Source organism: Leishmania braziliensis, chromosome 35 (assembly GCF_000002845.2).
Source record: "Leishmania braziliensis MHOM/BR/75/M2904 complete genome, chromosome 35".
Lineage (NCBI taxonomy): Eukaryota > Euglenozoa > Kinetoplastea > Trypanosomatida > Trypanosomatidae > Leishmania > Leishmania braziliensis.
Genome location: NC_009326.2, coordinates 1,623,789 through 1,640,546, shown reverse-complemented (window position 1 = coordinate 1,640,546; position 16,758 = coordinate 1,623,789). Strand labels below are relative to the sequence as shown.

Sequence of the window (16,758 nt, the reverse complement as noted above, 5' to 3'; positions counted from 1 at the left end):
CCCACGTCAGCGCCTCAGCAGTCTTTTCTCGGCGGCTTCTTCTTCACGTCAGCGTAAAAAGGAAAAAGCTCTTCCGGGGATACTGTTTAGCACCATGCCAAGGCGCAGTGCAAGAAATATATATATATATACCCTGAAAAGCCATAGGCCACATCAGGTTCACAATGCCCTGCCAAAGTGCACATGTGCCCCCCACTTGCATGCCTTCATTTCACACAAAAACTCCACTCCGCGCCAAGGAGAAACCGAGAAGGAAAAGACCGGCTCGTTCACTCATCAATTAACGCCCTCCCATCCGTCATTCCACTCGTGTCTTTTGCCGTCGGCAACACACATGGAAGAGGGTAGGAGACACTATGCTCTAGCAAACGGCAGAGCTGTCGCTTCAAAGTGCAACATGATTACGAGCCGTTTCGGCTCCTCTACACCACGCTCAGCTTTCTCTCAGCTTCGCTGCTATACTACACGACAGCGTAAGAAAACACAGACACACAGAGGCATTGCACATACACGTGCGCACACAGGGACACACCGCACCATCACCCCGTCCTCCTTCCAGTCTCAGCGACCCCCTCCGCTGCGAGCACGTCCACAGCCGTACGCATGCAATCGCAGCTCGCCAACCCCTTTGCCACGGCTAAATCTCGGCCGCTTGGGAGAAACCGCCCCGCCGTCCCATCGGGCCACGCATCCAGCGGGCTCGCCTTCTCGTTACCCGTCCCCTCGCCGGGCGCGTGCCGGAGGAGCCCGAGGAGGGAGCCGGCCAGCCCCAGGTCAGGGACCTCCGAGTCCCTGCGCCCTGCATGCATGCCATACGTCTCCCTCAGTCGCTGCAAGCAGGGGCATCCCATAGCACGGCTAGAAGGGAGGGAGAGGGCTCTCCACAGCGGAGCCTGGAGGGCCCGATGGTGTGGCTCGGGGCGCTCTCGTCATGCATCCCCTCGCGCCTTTTTCGCCCATCACGCGTGCTCTGCTGACCCCTGCATGCCAGGCCTCGATGCGCCACACCATGCTAGCTGCGGCTGGCAGCGCGTGCGCACAGTGCCTGCATTTTCGCATATCGGAACCCTTTCCATGGCGGCGCTGTTGCCCGGGCGTCTCGCTGCTCTCCTCTGCCATTGTCGTCGATGTCACGGGGAGAGGGGGGGGGGGGACGTGGCTGGGCGGCTTGCCCGCTGGTGCCGCGCGATGGGCAGGACGTTGCCACGAGTCTGTGGCGGCAGTGGCGATCCGCCCCTCTCCTGAATCGGCATGTCTCTCACAATGGTGAGTCTGTCCAGCGCGAGGGGCTCGTGGGCAACCACGTGCCGGTGCACAAAGAGCTCCTAGCTTGGCGTATTGGAGAAAGAAAAGGTAGGAGTTGACGGACGCGCCTAACTCTCGAATCATCGAGAGAATTTGGAATGAGTTGATACTCACGTCATGGTGGCCGCATGCTTCTTTTGCACAGCGCCAGCCCAGACATCTTCGTCGACGCCAGGAGTCCGGATTCGTGCCCGATGGCGGGCTGCAGCTCGCTTAGCTTCCCCACAAAGAGTGAGAACTGAATTCGGATACGATGGTAAGGCGATCAGCATCATCAAGGGGCCTGAAACGAAACTGATTAGTGGATAAGGAGGGTCTCCGTGCTTACCGCGTTGAGTCTCTGCCTCTCAAGAGACAAGCTCAGTCTTCATTGCCTCTTTTTCGCACGGCGGCATGGTGCACCTACTGACTGAGGACAACGGTGTCACTCCACGAGAGCCCGCTGCAAGCGACTCAGTTAGCACTAAGGCGCGCTTCGCCTCCATCCACGCATGTACATTTTCCTGCCGCTTCTTATCAATCAGACGCTGCTCGTCCTCGCTGTAACGTGGGCAGCAGTTGCTCAGCCGGGAGAGTCTGTCGCTGCTGTTGCTGTGCCGGCAAATATCAAATCTGTCCTCGCTGCCTTGGCTCATCCCGGACGACATGAAGCCGAACCTATTCAGCAGCCACTTCGTTGCCGAGTTGGTTGGCTGCGCTGTCGAGGATAGCGACGACGAGAATGAGAGGTCAGAAGTGGCGGAGTGGACTTTAAGCAACAACGACGGTGGGCGAGAATCATTTGTCTGCACAGCCGCAGTCGCCCCATGTGGCTCATTTCGACTGCTGTGTAGAACAGCCTCTGCAGTCAGATCGGCTACCTTTGGTGATGGGATATCTTCGTCTGCCTTTAGTACGATCGGAGCATAGAGAGGGTGCCTGAGCTTCGTGTTTTCCCTCTTGCTGATGGAGTCAACGGTGAAGTTTGTCGCTGTCCCTGTCTCGGTCAGCTCTTTGCTTGACGGCGAAGAGGTCGTTGGCGTAGTACGTGTTGATGCTGCTGCTCCCTCAGCCTGTGCACTGTGTGAGAAGTCTGTTGTCCTAGAATTCAACTCCCGTGCCGCATGAAGGCGTTGGCAGTGACGCATGTAGCAGCACTGCAGCCGACGCCGATCCTGGCGCAGCTCCCAGCACTTGAGCGAGTGCTTCGCAAATGCAAAGAGCACGAGATTGGCGAGCACAATCACCCACCAGTACAACAAGATGAGCTCTTCGAGACCATGACTGTAGCCCAGGAGATCAAAGGAGAGCCGAGTCGATGTCACGGCTGACTGAATGCCTCCCATCGCTCTAACTGTGGCACCTTGACCTTCGCGCTTGTGAAAGTGTGAGGGTGGGGGGGGGGTTGGACAGGACTTTTGTGCACTTTCTGTCAGTTGGCACAAAAAAAGTGGAAGGAAAAGATGAATTGTGAAGCAAGCAAACAAAAAAGCGACGGGAGCGGCTTCCGAGCGGGTAAAAGGCGCGCTGTGAGACGGTTACGCTGAGTGGGATCCCGAGGCGCGTCCAGAGAGGCGGACACACCTAAACAAGCACAAGTCCTTCGCAAGATAGCCGTGTGTGTGTGTGTGGGTGGGGGAGAGAACACGGAAATCCTCGAAAAATAATAGAACAAAGGAACTTAGTTGAACAAACAGCGTCAAAAAGAAACAAAAATTTATATGTTCTCCCGCTTAGCTGCTCTGTGTATTCTTCGTTGACGGCAGTGGTGCTGAGACGGACGTATGATACCTGTCTGCGTAATATGACCCGCCCTGGTGTTTTCTCCTCCCCGCTCGTTTCACACTAACAAGCCAGCACGTTGTTATGCGTAGACGTGGAAGAAGGTGAATAAGAAGAGAGGGAGAGGGTAAGTTAGATTAAAGACTCAGGAGACTGCAAAGGACGCCAAAGGTACACAATCGAAATCAGATACCAGTAGAGAACACCAAAAGAAAAAAAAAGAGGAAAATACCCCCAGCCTTGCGTGCTACCTCAACGACAACCTAACACAGTGTACCAGCTTGGATGGATCCGGCGATTCAAAGTCTTATGATGGAGACACACCGAAGAGAAAAGGAGGAAAACAAAGAAATAGGAAAACCACGGTTCTTCACCACCCCGATATACCGTGCAGAGGACACAATTCGTATGCACTCTCCCTCCAATGGAAAACAAAAATAGAATAGAGCTGAACGGAGGCCTTCAAAAGAGGAAAAGAAAGAGAAACAGAGAGAGCGCGCGCAACACACTCAGGCAATAGAAAGTGACACAGCCCACAGAGAACAGCAAAGGGGGAAACCACGAAGAAATGCACCCTGAATCGTGATTGAGTTGAGAGAGAAGCAGGAGGGGGAGAGAAGTTGGTGGCGCTACCAATGAAGGTCACTGGCTTTGTTCTCTCGGGCGTGAAGGAGCTGAAGTCACGGCGTAGTGTCTTCGAAGGTGTTGAAGAGCGGAGGCGCGTGTAATGACAAAAGAGAGAGAGAGAGAGGGGGGTGAAATGAAGGAGACGTAAACGAAAAATAAAAGGTGAAGAAAACGAAAGATAAGCGGAATCCAGAAGAGGGGACACTCCAATAGAGAAAGAAGAGGGGCAACAAAGAGAGGGCACGCAACATAAGCCGACGCGCACACACAACACGCTCCAGCACTGACAAGCACAACTGAACGAAAAAGAAAGCGGCGGCTCCTTTACAATGACCGGCGAAGGAGTCTCCTCGGCTCTGTGTTGGAATACACGCGCTTAGAGCGGGGCCTCAAGAAAAAGAGAAATGTTTCTCGCTCTGGATGTGTGTGTGTGAGTGTGTGCGTTTCGTTCTCTTGTACGAGCAGCAAATAGGTTTGTTTCGTGACACACTCACTTGACGATGCGGAGGTTCACGAGAGAGTCTTCGATTAAGAGAGACTGAAAGAACAAAAAAAAAAACGACAGCAAAGCGAAGAGAAACACGAGCTCAGCGCCTTTTATACACAACACACCAGCAACAAACAAAGATGGGCGTGCTTCTGCAGAAATGAACGAGGCGTCCACACAAAATGAAAGCGTGCGTGTGTACTCTTGTGCCTATCGGCTGCTTATTTTTTTTTTTCGAGAAGCACGTGAATACTAAGTCTTTTCGCTGCCTATGTGTTGGAATCCACCGAGCAGCTCCTCAAATATGTCCCACCCCCTTTATATATATATGTGTGTGTTGGTGCTCTCCGTTAAGAGGGAAAAAACGCCTCACTACCCCGTCCTCCAGTCACCTTCTTTCAGCATGCATGCACAGGCTGGAAGAACGCAACGAAAGGGCGCCCGCAGTGCCGTGCGAGTTCAATGGCGACACCTCCCCCCACACACACACACACAGAAGGGCAGCAACGCTACGGTCAACACGGAGAGGAAAGCGATGAGGGAGTAAAAGGGAGAGGGAGAGGGCGTTGAAGTTTCAGAGCACCTGATCAGAAGTGCAGACACAAAGCCGGCACTAGTAAAAGGAAAATAATCACCTTGACAAGGCGGGGAAGCGACGTTCCTTGCCCTCGCTTAGTCTTTCCTTAAAATCGTCCCTCCTACACGGACACACGTAAACACACAGAGAGAGAGAGATGGGAGCAAAGTACTGAGCCCTGGTGCGTTTCACCAAGCGGAAACAGGTGGCCACGTGGGGAGAGGTGGGGGAGGCGTGTCTCTGTGTGTGGTGTGGCCTTTGGGATGGAGAAGGGGTGGTGGTGGGCAGCGGACTACTGCTTACTGCAGAAGAATGAGGAATGGAGGCAGAGGAGGCGAGATGGTGGTTCGGCTTCTTTCTCCGTTCTATACATGAAAAATGCAAATAACCTAGAGCAAGCACAGGTAAAAAGACGACGACAGAGAAAGGAGTCGCCGTAGGGGGTGTAGGAAAGATTGAAGGGAAATGAAGCACACCACGGCAGCCAAGTACTGAGTGAGATCGAGAAAAGAGGTGGACAGAGAGAACGAGCCTACGACAAAGGCCCACACACGCTGACACAGGCACGCGCACAATGAACAGATCTTAAAGAAGTAGAACAAGAGAAGCAGTCCTTGAATATCGGGGCAGAAGGACAGTAGTGGGGAGTGGCGGGAGAGAGTCGGACAGCTGGGCGCAAAGCGTAGCATGACGACAGCGTTGCGTTGGTGAATCGCAAAAGGTTCAACGAAGGAAAGAGGGAAAGGGAAGGGAGAAAGGGAGAGAGGTGCGTACGATAAAGGGGCAATAGAAGAGAGCTGCAGCGTCCAAGTGTCGAAGAAGAACACTGGGCGATGAGCATCTCCACAGACCACAGCTGGTTAAACAGCGTACCCTTTTCGTGATCGAAACCACGGTAAAGCGAGTACACATCGTGCCCAGCGGCACGGAGACCAAGCTTCGCTTTGTACCTGAGGCGCGGCATCCACGGCTCCAGAGGGGGACTGGGGAGAGTGAAGTACGCATGGCGCGGTAGAGAGAGCATACCACGACGGTTGCCTACAGCGGCTAGGAGAATGCGTGCCTACTTTGTCCAGCTTCTGCTGAGCCGCGCACGTGTTCGTCTACCGGCCAGCCCTGGTCAAAAGGAGAGCGCCTTCTTCGTTCTGCGCCCCTTCCCTCTTTTTATTCTTTTCATTTTCTTTGTTCTATGACAGACCTTGTCAACAAATTGCAAGCGAATGAGCACGGGACGACGGGTCGATGACCACGAGTGGGGGAACCTACCTGTGAATATCCTTCTGCAGTGCACCCGACTCCTGGCCCTCTCTGTGGTGGTCCGCGTCCTCTATTCGCTGACGTAGTACGGGGTGCCGATGAGAGGAAGGAAAGAATCCCCACCCCACCCCACCCTCACCCCCCCCCCAAAAAAAGAACAGAACAGAGGACGATACCAGACAAGAACGAGAGCAACAACGGCCATTCACACGGACAGCGGCGTATGTGAGGCCATTGTAAGGGCGAGGAGAACGCAAGTGCAGAGGCGGTAGGTCAGGATGATTGGGGGTGGGAGAATAAAGAACGGCGAACCCTCCCATCGCAGCGCATCCCAGGGATTGTATGGATATATATATATATATATATGCGCGCTTCTCCTCCTTGCGTTTCAGTCCTCTTCCACCGCTGTTTCCTTCTCCCAATGGCCGCTGTCTCAATGCATGCAGTGTCCACAGCCTGGGGCCTAAAAGTAGGCGCTCTCTAGTGCCGGGCCTGCAGTCACCGCCGCTCGCTGCGATGCGTCTTCTCCGCCTAAGAAGGACTTCACTGCCAAGCCGTTGAATGAAGAGCGGCCCATGTGTGACGATTGTTTATTCAGAGAGGCGGACTTCACAGGAAGTTGTGACGCTGAAGCGGCCGCGGTGCCGCTGGTTCGCTCTGTCTTGCTCAGTGACGACATGCTTCCCCGGCCATGCGGCTCAGTCAGGCCGGCCGTTTCGGCGCTGCCGGCGCGCTCCTGGCTACTGTGCACCGGGGACGGAGAAGCCGCCTTCGTGGCGAAGAGCGATGGTCGTTCTGTCACTGTCACGCCGTCAGCTACCGCTCCCGTGCTCGAAGGCGACAGCGCGCCTGACGCAGCGACTAGTCCGGTCTTTCCCAGGCATGTGGAGCGATAGACACTACTGCGGAAGGGGAGGTTGAGGCTGCGGTACCCCGGCAGGTTCAACACGTGCGCATTCGCGCCAAACTCACGCATGAAGTCAGTCGACCCCGCCCCCGCCGTGGCATCCAAAGTGGACACCCCAGTGGCTGCTCCCTCTCTACTCTGATACGCTGAGCTAAGCACGCCCCAGTGACGCCCGTTGATGCTTGTCGTCTGTTGTAGACGCAGCAGTGCCTGCTGACTCAGCTTCACCTCCTGCACCAGCTGCTCGCGAGCGTTGTTGATGGTCTCCAGCTGCTCACGCAGGTCGCTGTTTTTGCGCAGCAGCTCTTGGACACGCTCCGTCGCTGCCATTAGTTCCTCCTGCTGCCGGCGCGCGGCACCTTCGCGTTCCTGCAGAAGCGTCTCCTGACTCCGCAGCTGATCCATTGCAATGTGATAGCGATCCTTCGCATTTTTGATAGCCTGTAGCTGGTTTGCGATGATGTGATGGGCCTTGTCCAGATTTTTCTCCGCCTCGCGGACGTGGTCTGCCTGCTGCTTGTTCTGCTCGGCCAAAATACGAATGTACTCGTCCTGTTTCTCGTAGTGTGCCTGCAGTGCGGCCAACTTCTCTTCTCGACTCTGCAGTGCGGTGCTGGTGCCGCGGAGCCGCTCCGCCAGCGTCACGTAGTTGAGCTCATTCTCTGACATTGCCTTTGTTGCCTCCGCCTTAAAGTTCGCCAGCTCATCATTTATCTCCCGCAAAGCCACAAGCTCCTTGGTCTGCACCCCCACCGTGTCCTGTGCACTGCGCAGGTGTGACTGAAGCGAGGTCACCGTGGCCTCCAGGTCTGAGGTGCGAGCGCGTGCCTCTGCCATGGCAGCATCCTTTTCGTTGGTCGTGTCGCGCAGCTGACGTGTCTTCTCCTCCAAGGCGTGCGAGAGCTGCTCGATTTTTTTGTCAAATGATTCGCGAGTGCCATTCATCTCCTTCGTGTGGTGGTCGCGCAGCCGGTTCAGCGCGACCAGCTGCTCCTTCTCTGCGTCTGTCGTCATAAATCGCATCTCTTCCTCGGTCTTGCGCAGACGAGCACGCAGCGCGTCGTTTGCCACCTGCAGGTCATCAATCCTCTCCTTTAGCTCCGCCGTGATGGCAATACGGGAAGCCTCCGAGGCACGAAACGACTGCTCGTAGTGTTGAAAACGCTCGGCGAGGTACCGCTTGAGGCCAGCGTCCCCCTGTCGTAGCAGCACGAGTGAAATATGCTCTACAGTTTTGAAGTCCGTCGTCTCTAGCACTCGAAGCGTCCCTCGGTTTGAGTCACCTACTGCAGCATTGTTCAGCACAAAGGACAACTCATAGGCGGAAGCGCCGTCAGCGATGTCGCGCAGCATGCCGACCAGGTAGCGCGGGAAGCCATGAAAGTCAACGAGCAGCTCCAGGCGCTGCTTAAAGGCGCTGTAGTCGTCCTCGAGAAGTTCCAGCTCAAACAAAAAGAAGGGATCGCTGGGGTCGGTCAATCTCACGAGAACGACACGCGTCACCCCGTTGGGGCCGCCGCGGCTGGTGCGCACATACACACCAAGGGGGCGCACCTGCGGCTCGTGTGGAGGCATCTTCGTCGACACCGCCACTACCGTTTCTAGGAGGGCCCGCGACTCCTCAGCCGAGGTCTTCGGTGACGCCAGGGCGGGCAAGTCCGTGCGTGCTGTGCGCATGGAGGGCGGGGATATCGCACCGCCTTCCATTCCCTCCACGTGCGGCATGTTTGAGCGGCCTCCTTCATTTCTGAGCAACATGGGATTACTGCCCTCGCCGTTGCGTCGTGGCTCATACTCTGCGATAGGGTCCTGTCGTGCTTTGAAGGACGACTGAAGTGTCTCCGAGAAAGGTTCGCAACTACAGGGCAGACGTGGTAGGTGCTGCTGCTGCACGTGCCGACGTCGCTGCTCTATTCGAGGATTTCCAAACACAGTAGAGCTACTGCCGTCCTCCGTGCTCATCACACTGGAGCTTTGGTGGTAGCTGTGGATCATCTCGGTGTGCGTGTGTGAGCGTTTGCCTTCGCTTTTTGTTCGTGTTCGTTCTGAGAGAATTCAGATGATGAGCAAAAGCTAGAGAAAGAACAGCAGCACATACGCAAGAGACTGAGAAACACCTGCCTTCTGCCAGGATGTCCGAGCGGAACGTACTGCTCCTAAGTTCTATAATTACGTATTGGTTGGCGCGGGTGTGTTCGACCACGGATGCAAGGAACCCCCATGTACACGCGTACACCTCTCCAAAACTCTGCGCCGCTCGCGCGTGGCGAAGTGAATGGAGAGAGAGGGATCAAGGATAGCGGCAACTCGAACGGGAGCACACAGTACTGTATAAATCTATGAAAAAGATGGCACTCCCACAACAGTGAGCGCGCAGAAGAAAACCTCCGAGAGCCAGCAGCAACCGCAAACAAAAAAGGGGTGTGCAAAGATGGCGGCCAACAACACCGTAGATAGGAAGAAGGGGAAGGCGGGGGAGAAGTAAAAGGAAGAGAAAGGAGAAAGTATCTCTATGGGTGCTTTGGATTGTATCGTTGTGTGTGTGGATGGGTGTATTGGCTGTCTGTACGCTGCCACTGGCGTCGTACCAAGACGATAAGAATGCGCCGATGACTTCCTCGAGTCAAAGGAAAAAAAAACGGTGGTAAGGCGAGCCAGTTCTCGAGTAGGCACAAATTTAGTGAACCTCTTGCGGGCAGGGCACGTCGGGTGCGTGGGAAGAGCAGCAAAAAGACGCAATGCCACACACGCACGCAGACACAGGCACAGGGACAGCCGGGAGGGGGGGGGGGGCACTTTGTGTTGTGGGTTTGAGCTCAGCTCCCTCACCGCTTAATCGGAGGGCAGCGGGGGGGGGGGGAGAGGGCGAAGAAGAGAGAGAGGAAGAGTGAGTAAAAAGAAACAGCTCACTGTGGTCATGCGGTCGTTGTTCCTGCAACTCGCGCCACAATACCGAGTGGGAGCGATCCAATACAGAGATGATAGGGCATCGCAGGCCCGCTCACGTTTGCATCTGTGCTGTTGTCATTTTCACGAAGACGATAGACAATGACAAGCGACTGCTTGCCTTCTTTGCCGCTATTTGTGCGGCGGCATTCCTCGACTTGCTTGCAAAAGACTCCCACAGACACACACATAAAAGATCCAAAGGCCGCCATCCGTCGAGGAGATTACGGATGACTGCGTACTTCTGTGTGCCGATGTATTCTGCAGAATGTCTCCCCTTTTTTCCTGCTCCTTTCGCACTTGTCTAGTTTACCACCTGCAAAGAAGCCTCATCACAGTCGCTCAGAGGCAGAGGCACGCGGTAAGAAATGGAGGAAAGTAACTGTGACAACGGAGAGATGGGAAAGAGAAAAGAGGAGCACAATCACGCCTTTCCCTCAGTTAAAAATTAAGTCGTAGCTTAGTATATGAGAGGAATAATAGTAAAAAAAAAAGAGACGGAGCAACAACCAGCGAAACACTCACCCAACAAAACAGCCACTGCGTTTCTCCCCTACTCTTTTTGGACTTCCCTGGATCTCACCACAACCGCTAGTATCTGGGCAACAAACAAAACCCACATACGCAGGCTACCACAAGCCGAAACCGCCAAAGGGCCTGCGGCAGCTTTGGAGGGGAATGTCGCCTCAACAGTGATTCTGTGAAGCTCGATTTCTGTTGCGACTTGCGTAGCACCGGCTGTCTGCAAAGGGGAACGCTGTGCACAAGATCGGAATGGAACAAAAAGAGCGCCGATCAACGCCCCCAGCACTACTTCACCCCTCCCCCTTCTCGCTGCTTATACACGACAGCAAGAGAAACGGAAGACGGTGTCACCAACAGCGACGAGCTCAGTCCACACGCGAAAATAACAGCAGTGCTCAATGCGCTAACATGCCTCTGTCGTAGGGCATTCGCGAACGTGGTAGTCGTGCTTTACGCCACGTTGGGGTCGTGGAGACGGCGGCGGCGCAGCACAGCGTCACGCTGCTGCTGTACACCTTCTATGTTCATCTCTTCCTCTCCGAGCACGGCTGTAGCAGCGTTGAAGGCGACTCGGCGTGACTTGTAGATCTCCTGGTTCACCGCGCGTTGTCCCGACGCACTCGTCAGTCGCTGGGAGACGTAGTCAGATGGCTCCGCCTCCTCGTTCGCCGCGCCGTCCATGCGGAGCACGACAAAGAACGCAAAGAGAACCAAATTGCGAATCGCCCGGAGATGTACGTGCTTCGTCTCGGGGTTCTGGCGCCACTTGCGCACGAACCACGAGAGTACCGGAATACGGGTCTTGGTAGGCAGCCAGTACTCGGCCGTGTCGTGCGCCAGCACAGCAAGGGGGATGCCAATACAGACAGCCTTGATGTACGTGCCGTACGGCACCACTGGGAGGCGCAGCTCCTCGATGCAGTGGACGAAGGAGCTAACAGAGACGGCGAGCTGATCCATTACTACAAAACAGAGGATGGTGGCCGATGTGTTACGATACAGTCTTCTAAAGACCACGGCAAGCACAGCAGAGGAATCGCACAGAGCGAAAGAAAGAGAAACAAAGAGAGACACGGCACGCAAGTCAAGCAATACACCTGAATGAGTATGTAGCCGAGATATCCCCCTCCAAATCCTGATCTCAGCGAAAACAAGGAAAAGGCAAAAGAATTGAGAGAGAAATAGAGCGGCAAACACCGTTGGTGGAGATTCCAGTCAGCATGGGGAAGGTGATTGATTGAAATAGAAGCAGAGTTGCGCTGCTTAGCATGGTACACGTGCTATTTTCGTTCGGTTTGACGCTCCTTGGCGTACCCCAGCGGCACAGCGACCGGCGTTCTGCATTGCCAATGACACCAAAAAACCGACAACATCGCATCTGCGCGTATATGTGACTAATGGGAGAACTCGGGCCCGGTGAACATGGTGGCCGACATTTTTTTTTCTGCTCTCCTTCCTTCTGCAGTGATGCAAATTGAGTGACCGCTTCACGCGCGAGAGATGCAGTGCCGAGAAGAGCATGAGTGAGAGAGTTAGAGATGCAGGTGCTTCACGCAAAAAAAAAAAAACGCAACAAACAAGAGGGCAACCGTAATGTAAAGCAGAAAAATGGAAAAAAGAGCACACACACTAACACGTATGCCACCTCGGGAGACATAACCCCTTCTTTCAAGGAAAAGGCGAAGGATGCGGAAGAAGGCACGCGGTATTCGAGGAAAGAACACGGCAAACAAGACAGCAATGCTTCAAAAGATACGAATCAAAATGAATACAAACGGACGCGCGTGGTCGGCACCCAAAACCAGCAGCGTGAAGAGAAGGGGAGGGGGGGGCGAGGACAACAACCAGAGGTGCTTTACCTCCTAGTGACACACAACGAACACCATACACAATAGGCTTGCGAGCGCCTGGTGCTTTTTTTTTTGCGGGGGAGTTGTTTTCCTTTGACAAAGAAACCACCCGTCAACACGTACGCTGACAAAGAGGCTGAAAAACAGAGAACTCACCCTGTAAGGACCAGACTCATATTTGTGCACCGTACTCTCTTCTTGTCGTGCAGCTCATCCACGACGAACTAAAGGGCAGCGCCGACACTGACGCAGGCCGTCAAGTACAATGAAGAAGGACCTCGAGAAGAATTGTCAGCGCGCGTAGCTCCATGAGTCATCCAACGTGACTCCAGAGACAACAGTCTCGCAGCTGTAAAATGGGCGTGAGCGGGATGATATAGTCAAGAGCAAAAGCACGAAGTTGCAAGAAGGTGCGCACGAGGAGGGGGGAGAGAGAAAGAGCAGCTGAGGTACGCCTGCAAGCATGCGGGGGGGGGGGGGTGAATTCACACGTGTGCGCATGGGTACAGAGAGTACATCCGGGCCGGTCGAAGAGTCAGACACAAAAAGACAGCGGTGCGGGGTGGGAGCGACCCCACTGTGGAGAGTGAGGCGCTGTGCTGCTGCTAATCGCTTCTTTTCCGAAGACCCTCGTGAAGCTTCTTGACTACGGCCGCAAGCGGTAGCAGTCGTAGCAGACGCGCGCCGGTATGTCGTAGCCCAAGTCTTCGATGATGGCTCTCTTTTCAGAGCAGTTGGCGCAGACGAGTCGACCGCAGTTGCGGCAGTGATGCCTTGACCATCGCCCGATGGGCTCTTTGCACATCATGCAGTTGTCCGTGTCGTTGTCCGGCTGCCAGACCTTCACTGTCTTCCCGTAGCGCCGATTACACATTGGGCAGTTCCACTCACGTGGCGGGCGATCAAAGCGGCTACCACATGCCCCGCATGCCGGGGTGTAGGTACGGCTGAGCAGCTTCTCTGACACAACAGGAGGGGCGTTGAGAGTGTGCCTCAGCTCCTTCTGCTCAATCACGGTGGGTAGCTGCTGCTGCGCACCGTCCACCAAGTCTGACTGCGCGTACTCGAGAGGATGACTCTGCACAAACTCACTCCAGTCTTTCTGCTGGTTCAAAGACTTCTGCTTTTTTTTTGCCTCGTGGGAGGCGCGTTCAGCGGCGAGGGCGTCCTTCTCCTCCTGCAGCTCACGTGCGCGAGCCTCGCGGCGCTTGCGCTTCTTTTCTGCCCTTCGCTGCCGTTCTGCCTCCTCGGCAGCTGCGGCAGCCTCCTCCGCTGCTTCCTCCGCCGCGGCTGCCGCCTGCGCAGCTACCTCTTCCTCCGCAGCTGCCGCAGCAGCGGCCTTCTCCGCTCGGAGTCGCCGGCGATCCTCGCGTCGTTGGTGCCGTGCTTCCTCAGAAGCGATGCGTTCGCGCTCTTCCTCCTCCAGCTGCTGTCGTAGCCGCTCTTCCTCAGCCCTCTGATCCGCCTCAAGCGCGCGCTGCTTTTCCGCCAACTCTGCCTCTCGACGCGCCATCTTCTCCTTACGGGCCTGCAGTGCACTCCGGAGTTCCAGCCAAATCTCTTCGACGTGGCGATCCGTCGCCATTTCGCTGTAGATCTTTGCCATGTCCCTCACGGATACATACTCGAGTAATGCCATATCCTCATCACTAACGTCCCCCTTTAGGGATCGCAGGAGACGTTGAACGGGCTCACCGAGATCCTCAAAGCGGATAGTGCCGTGAGGTGCTGGCGCGACCTCCGCCTCCAGAAGCAGCGGAGATGAGATACTAGAGGACATTGTGGGGTAAAATTGCCTTGAATAGAGCCGTGTTTTGTTTTGTTTTTATGGGCGTGGATGCGAGGAAAGGGGAAGTCCACGCAGATGGAGATGACCGTTCACAGCGCTCCTGTCGCCTCGGCTCACGTGCTCGCCTCAAACGAGTGTAAGAGAAAGACGGAATCAAACTGGTGAATTTTTCTCAGTGAAGTAGCACCAACGGACTTAATGACTCCACCCAAGCGAGAGCGTCTGGAGAGGGAGGGTGCACAAAAATGCAGCAGAATACGAGTAAAAAAAAAAAAAGAAGAAAAGTCAGCTTGGTATTGTGGGTGTGTAGGCGTGTGATAGGGTATATCGACTCAGTCCGGCAATCTCAAACTACTCCGCAAGATAAGTGAGAATAGTCGTGTTGTGTGCTCATCATTGACATGTTTATGGAAGCCAATGCGACGCACGAAGCAAAAGGGGGGGGGAGTTAGGAGAAGGCGAATGAAGGGACGTGAAGGAAACCGCTAAAGGGAACTCGTCTTGGAACGCACATGAGCAACGCCGTGTGACAACGAAGCCATCACGTTACGCCGCATGCACATCCTGTACAAGGCCGCAGCGAGAAACTAACTCAACTTCTCAGTAGCATTACATGGGTGCACCTACGTTTCCTGTGAGTCACCACCACTCATGCTTGCTGAAAGGCGCCGCATGCGCTCTCTGTTTCCGTGGGCGAGAGTCCGCATGCTTCACGCGAGTCAAGAGTCTTTTCGACGTAAGAGAACACCGAGAGTAAAAATAATAATAATGGAATGGGAAGGTGGAAAGTTCAGTCTGTGTAAAGACCGACGCAGCGCCGTGTGAGCACGCACGGAGAGAAAGGTTTGCCACCTCTACTGCCTGTTCTTTCGTCGTTTTTTCCGCTTGGTCGTTTGCCTTGATGTAGAGAAGCTGTACTTTCTTCGGCTCTCACTATGGCGTTCGACACCATGCGAGGGGGGGGCCGCTGGAGAAAACAACCCTCCCCTTTGAATGGAGGCCAAGCGTTACCTAGAGGTGGCCACGTAAGATACGGCACACGCACACGCGCGCGAAAACGCAGCCGCTGAGGAGAAACAACGTTGGCATGCTGCGTGTAGGATTCAGATTGACTTGTACGGCTATTCATGGGAGTGCAGTGAAAGTTCGTTCTGCAGTGCTCACGTACGTGTGGCACCTATCATCCGCCAGGAGGCATGGTTGCCCTTTTCTCTTCTGTCTGAGGGGACTTACGGCCTGCCCAGAAGTAATGCCCTGTGTTCACGCTATTCGAAAGGCAAAAGTTTACCTGGAAGTCGCCCGAAACGGCGGACTGAAAGAAATCAGGGTAAGTGACGATGTAGTGTTGGTCCACCTTGCGCACGCTGAAGCGCTGTGCAAACGCGGTGACGTCATCCGGCGGAATAAATTTCCGCCAGTCGTGCGTGCCTGGCTCCACGAAGCCTGTGAGCATCTCCGCCACCCCGATGTACACGATGGCAGTCGTCAGTGACTTGTCTATGGTTGACAAGAAGAGAAGCCCACCAGGCCTCGTCGCCTCACAGAGGGCCTGCAGAAACGCGCGTGCATCACTCACGTGCTCGATTACTTCACTCGCCACGACTATGTCAAACTGCTGCTTCTCCTGCTCCACAATGTCAAAGAGAGAGACGTGGCGGTAGGAAAGCCGCTGGGACCAGTTGGAGGGCGAGGAGGAGGCACCGAAATTTGCAGCCATTTCCTGACGACGCTTCTCCGCAACCTCGATGGACTCAGCGCAGGCGTCGATGCCGGTGACGGTGCCCCCAATACGAGCTAAGCTCTCGGCCAGAATACCGCCGCCGCAACCGACATCCAGAATTTGATGTTGCGGTGTGATTCCGTGGCTGCCGAGGAGACCGATCGACGCATCGGTCAAGCTGCCGCCGGCCTTAGCATACGACCGTACAATGTCGTTCACGTAGCTCACACGGATCGGGTTCAAGAGATGCAAAGAGCGCAGCGGTCCTGTCGGATCCCACCAGTGTTTCTGCAGTGCAGCGAACTTCGCCACCTCATCCGCAGCGACACCCTTCATGCCGGCTGACATGGCGGAGAAGCTATAGTGAGTGAAAAAAAAGAGAAAACGAAGGATACAGGTGCGAGAACACAGGCTTTTCACTCTTGTTGCGCACGAGTTGCGCGAGGTGGAGAGGGCGAGTTCACGCGCACAACAAGTCGAAATGGGGAAGCAAACTTCACACCTGTTCCGTCCATATCTCCATCACCCCGATCAGAAGACGCTGCACGTACTGAAGCTTCTCGGGAACAAAAAGTAATAAAAATATTCGTAGACGGCAGCACAGATTCCAGAGCCTCTGCTGCCCTCAATGAACTTTGGCATGCTGATAGGAGAGGCACACAAACAAATAAAGAGAGGGTGCGTGGGGGAAAAAGGCAACATCGCTACATTACTACGAAGATAACACAGTTGCCTCGCTTCCGTGACGTTCAAGGAGAGAAGTACAGAGCTTCGATCCCGGCTCGAATGGCCGCTAGGTTGGACACGCTCAACATAACACACAAACCAGGTTGGCATGTGGTTGCTCATTCCTTTACCCCATCGCTCGTATCCCTCGTGGCTGCCTTGCTATTGGGAAAGAGGCTGCCAACAGGCCTCGGCATATACACGGCGTTCTGTCCGGTACAAGAGAAGTCTCTTTTCAGTACTCTCTCAGCTTTTTTCTTTCTTGTCTGGAAGCAAACACA

At 54.9% G+C, this 16,758-nt stretch overlaps 5 protein-coding genes across 5 annotated transcripts; all 5 read right to left on the bottom strand.

Annotated features, from left to right (window-relative positions):
- Positions 1-1,652: 1,652 nt before the first annotated feature.
- LBRM_34_4270 (hypothetical protein, unknown function) lies at positions 1,653-2,630 on the bottom strand (the record flags this gene model as incomplete). Its single annotated transcript, XM_001568478.1, has 1 exon — positions 1,653-2,630. The coding sequence occupies one exon, from the start codon at positions 2,628-2,630 to the stop codon at positions 1,653-1,655; it is 978 nt and encodes a 325-aa protein (XP_001568528.1).
- Positions 2,631-6,477: 3,847 nt separating this feature from the next.
- LBRM_34_4260 (conserved hypothetical protein) lies at positions 6,478-8,916 on the bottom strand (the record flags this gene model as incomplete). The annotated part of the gene is given in 3 exon segments (XM_001568477.2): positions 6,478-7,626; positions 7,631-7,758; positions 7,761-8,916. Coding segments are annotated over 3 exon segments (2,433 nt in total).
- Positions 8,917-10,842: 1,926 nt separating this feature from the next.
- On the bottom strand, positions 10,843-11,352 carry LBRM_34_4250 (conserved hypothetical protein; the record flags this gene model as incomplete). The annotated part of the gene is made up of 1 exon (XM_001568476.1): positions 10,843-11,352. The coding sequence occupies one exon, from the start codon at positions 11,350-11,352 to the stop codon at positions 10,843-10,845; it is 510 nt and encodes a 169-aa protein (XP_001568526.1).
- Positions 11,353-12,888: 1,536 nt separating this feature from the next.
- LBRM_34_4240 (conserved hypothetical protein) lies at positions 12,889-14,022 on the bottom strand (the record flags this gene model as incomplete). The annotated part of the gene is made up of 1 exon (XM_003723186.1): positions 12,889-14,022. One exon carries the CDS (start codon positions 14,020-14,022, stop codon positions 12,889-12,891), a length of 1,134 nt encoding a protein of 377 aa, XP_003723234.1.
- A 1,189-nt stretch (positions 14,023-15,211) lies between these two features.
- On the bottom strand, positions 15,212-16,087 carry LBRM_34_4230 (putative 3-demethylubiquinone-9 3-methyltransferase; the record flags this gene model as incomplete). The annotated part of the gene is made up of 1 exon (XM_001568475.1): positions 15,212-16,087. One exon carries the CDS (start codon positions 16,085-16,087, stop codon positions 15,212-15,214), a length of 876 nt encoding a protein of 291 aa, XP_001568525.1.
- Between the last annotated feature and the right edge of the window lie 671 nt (positions 16,088-16,758).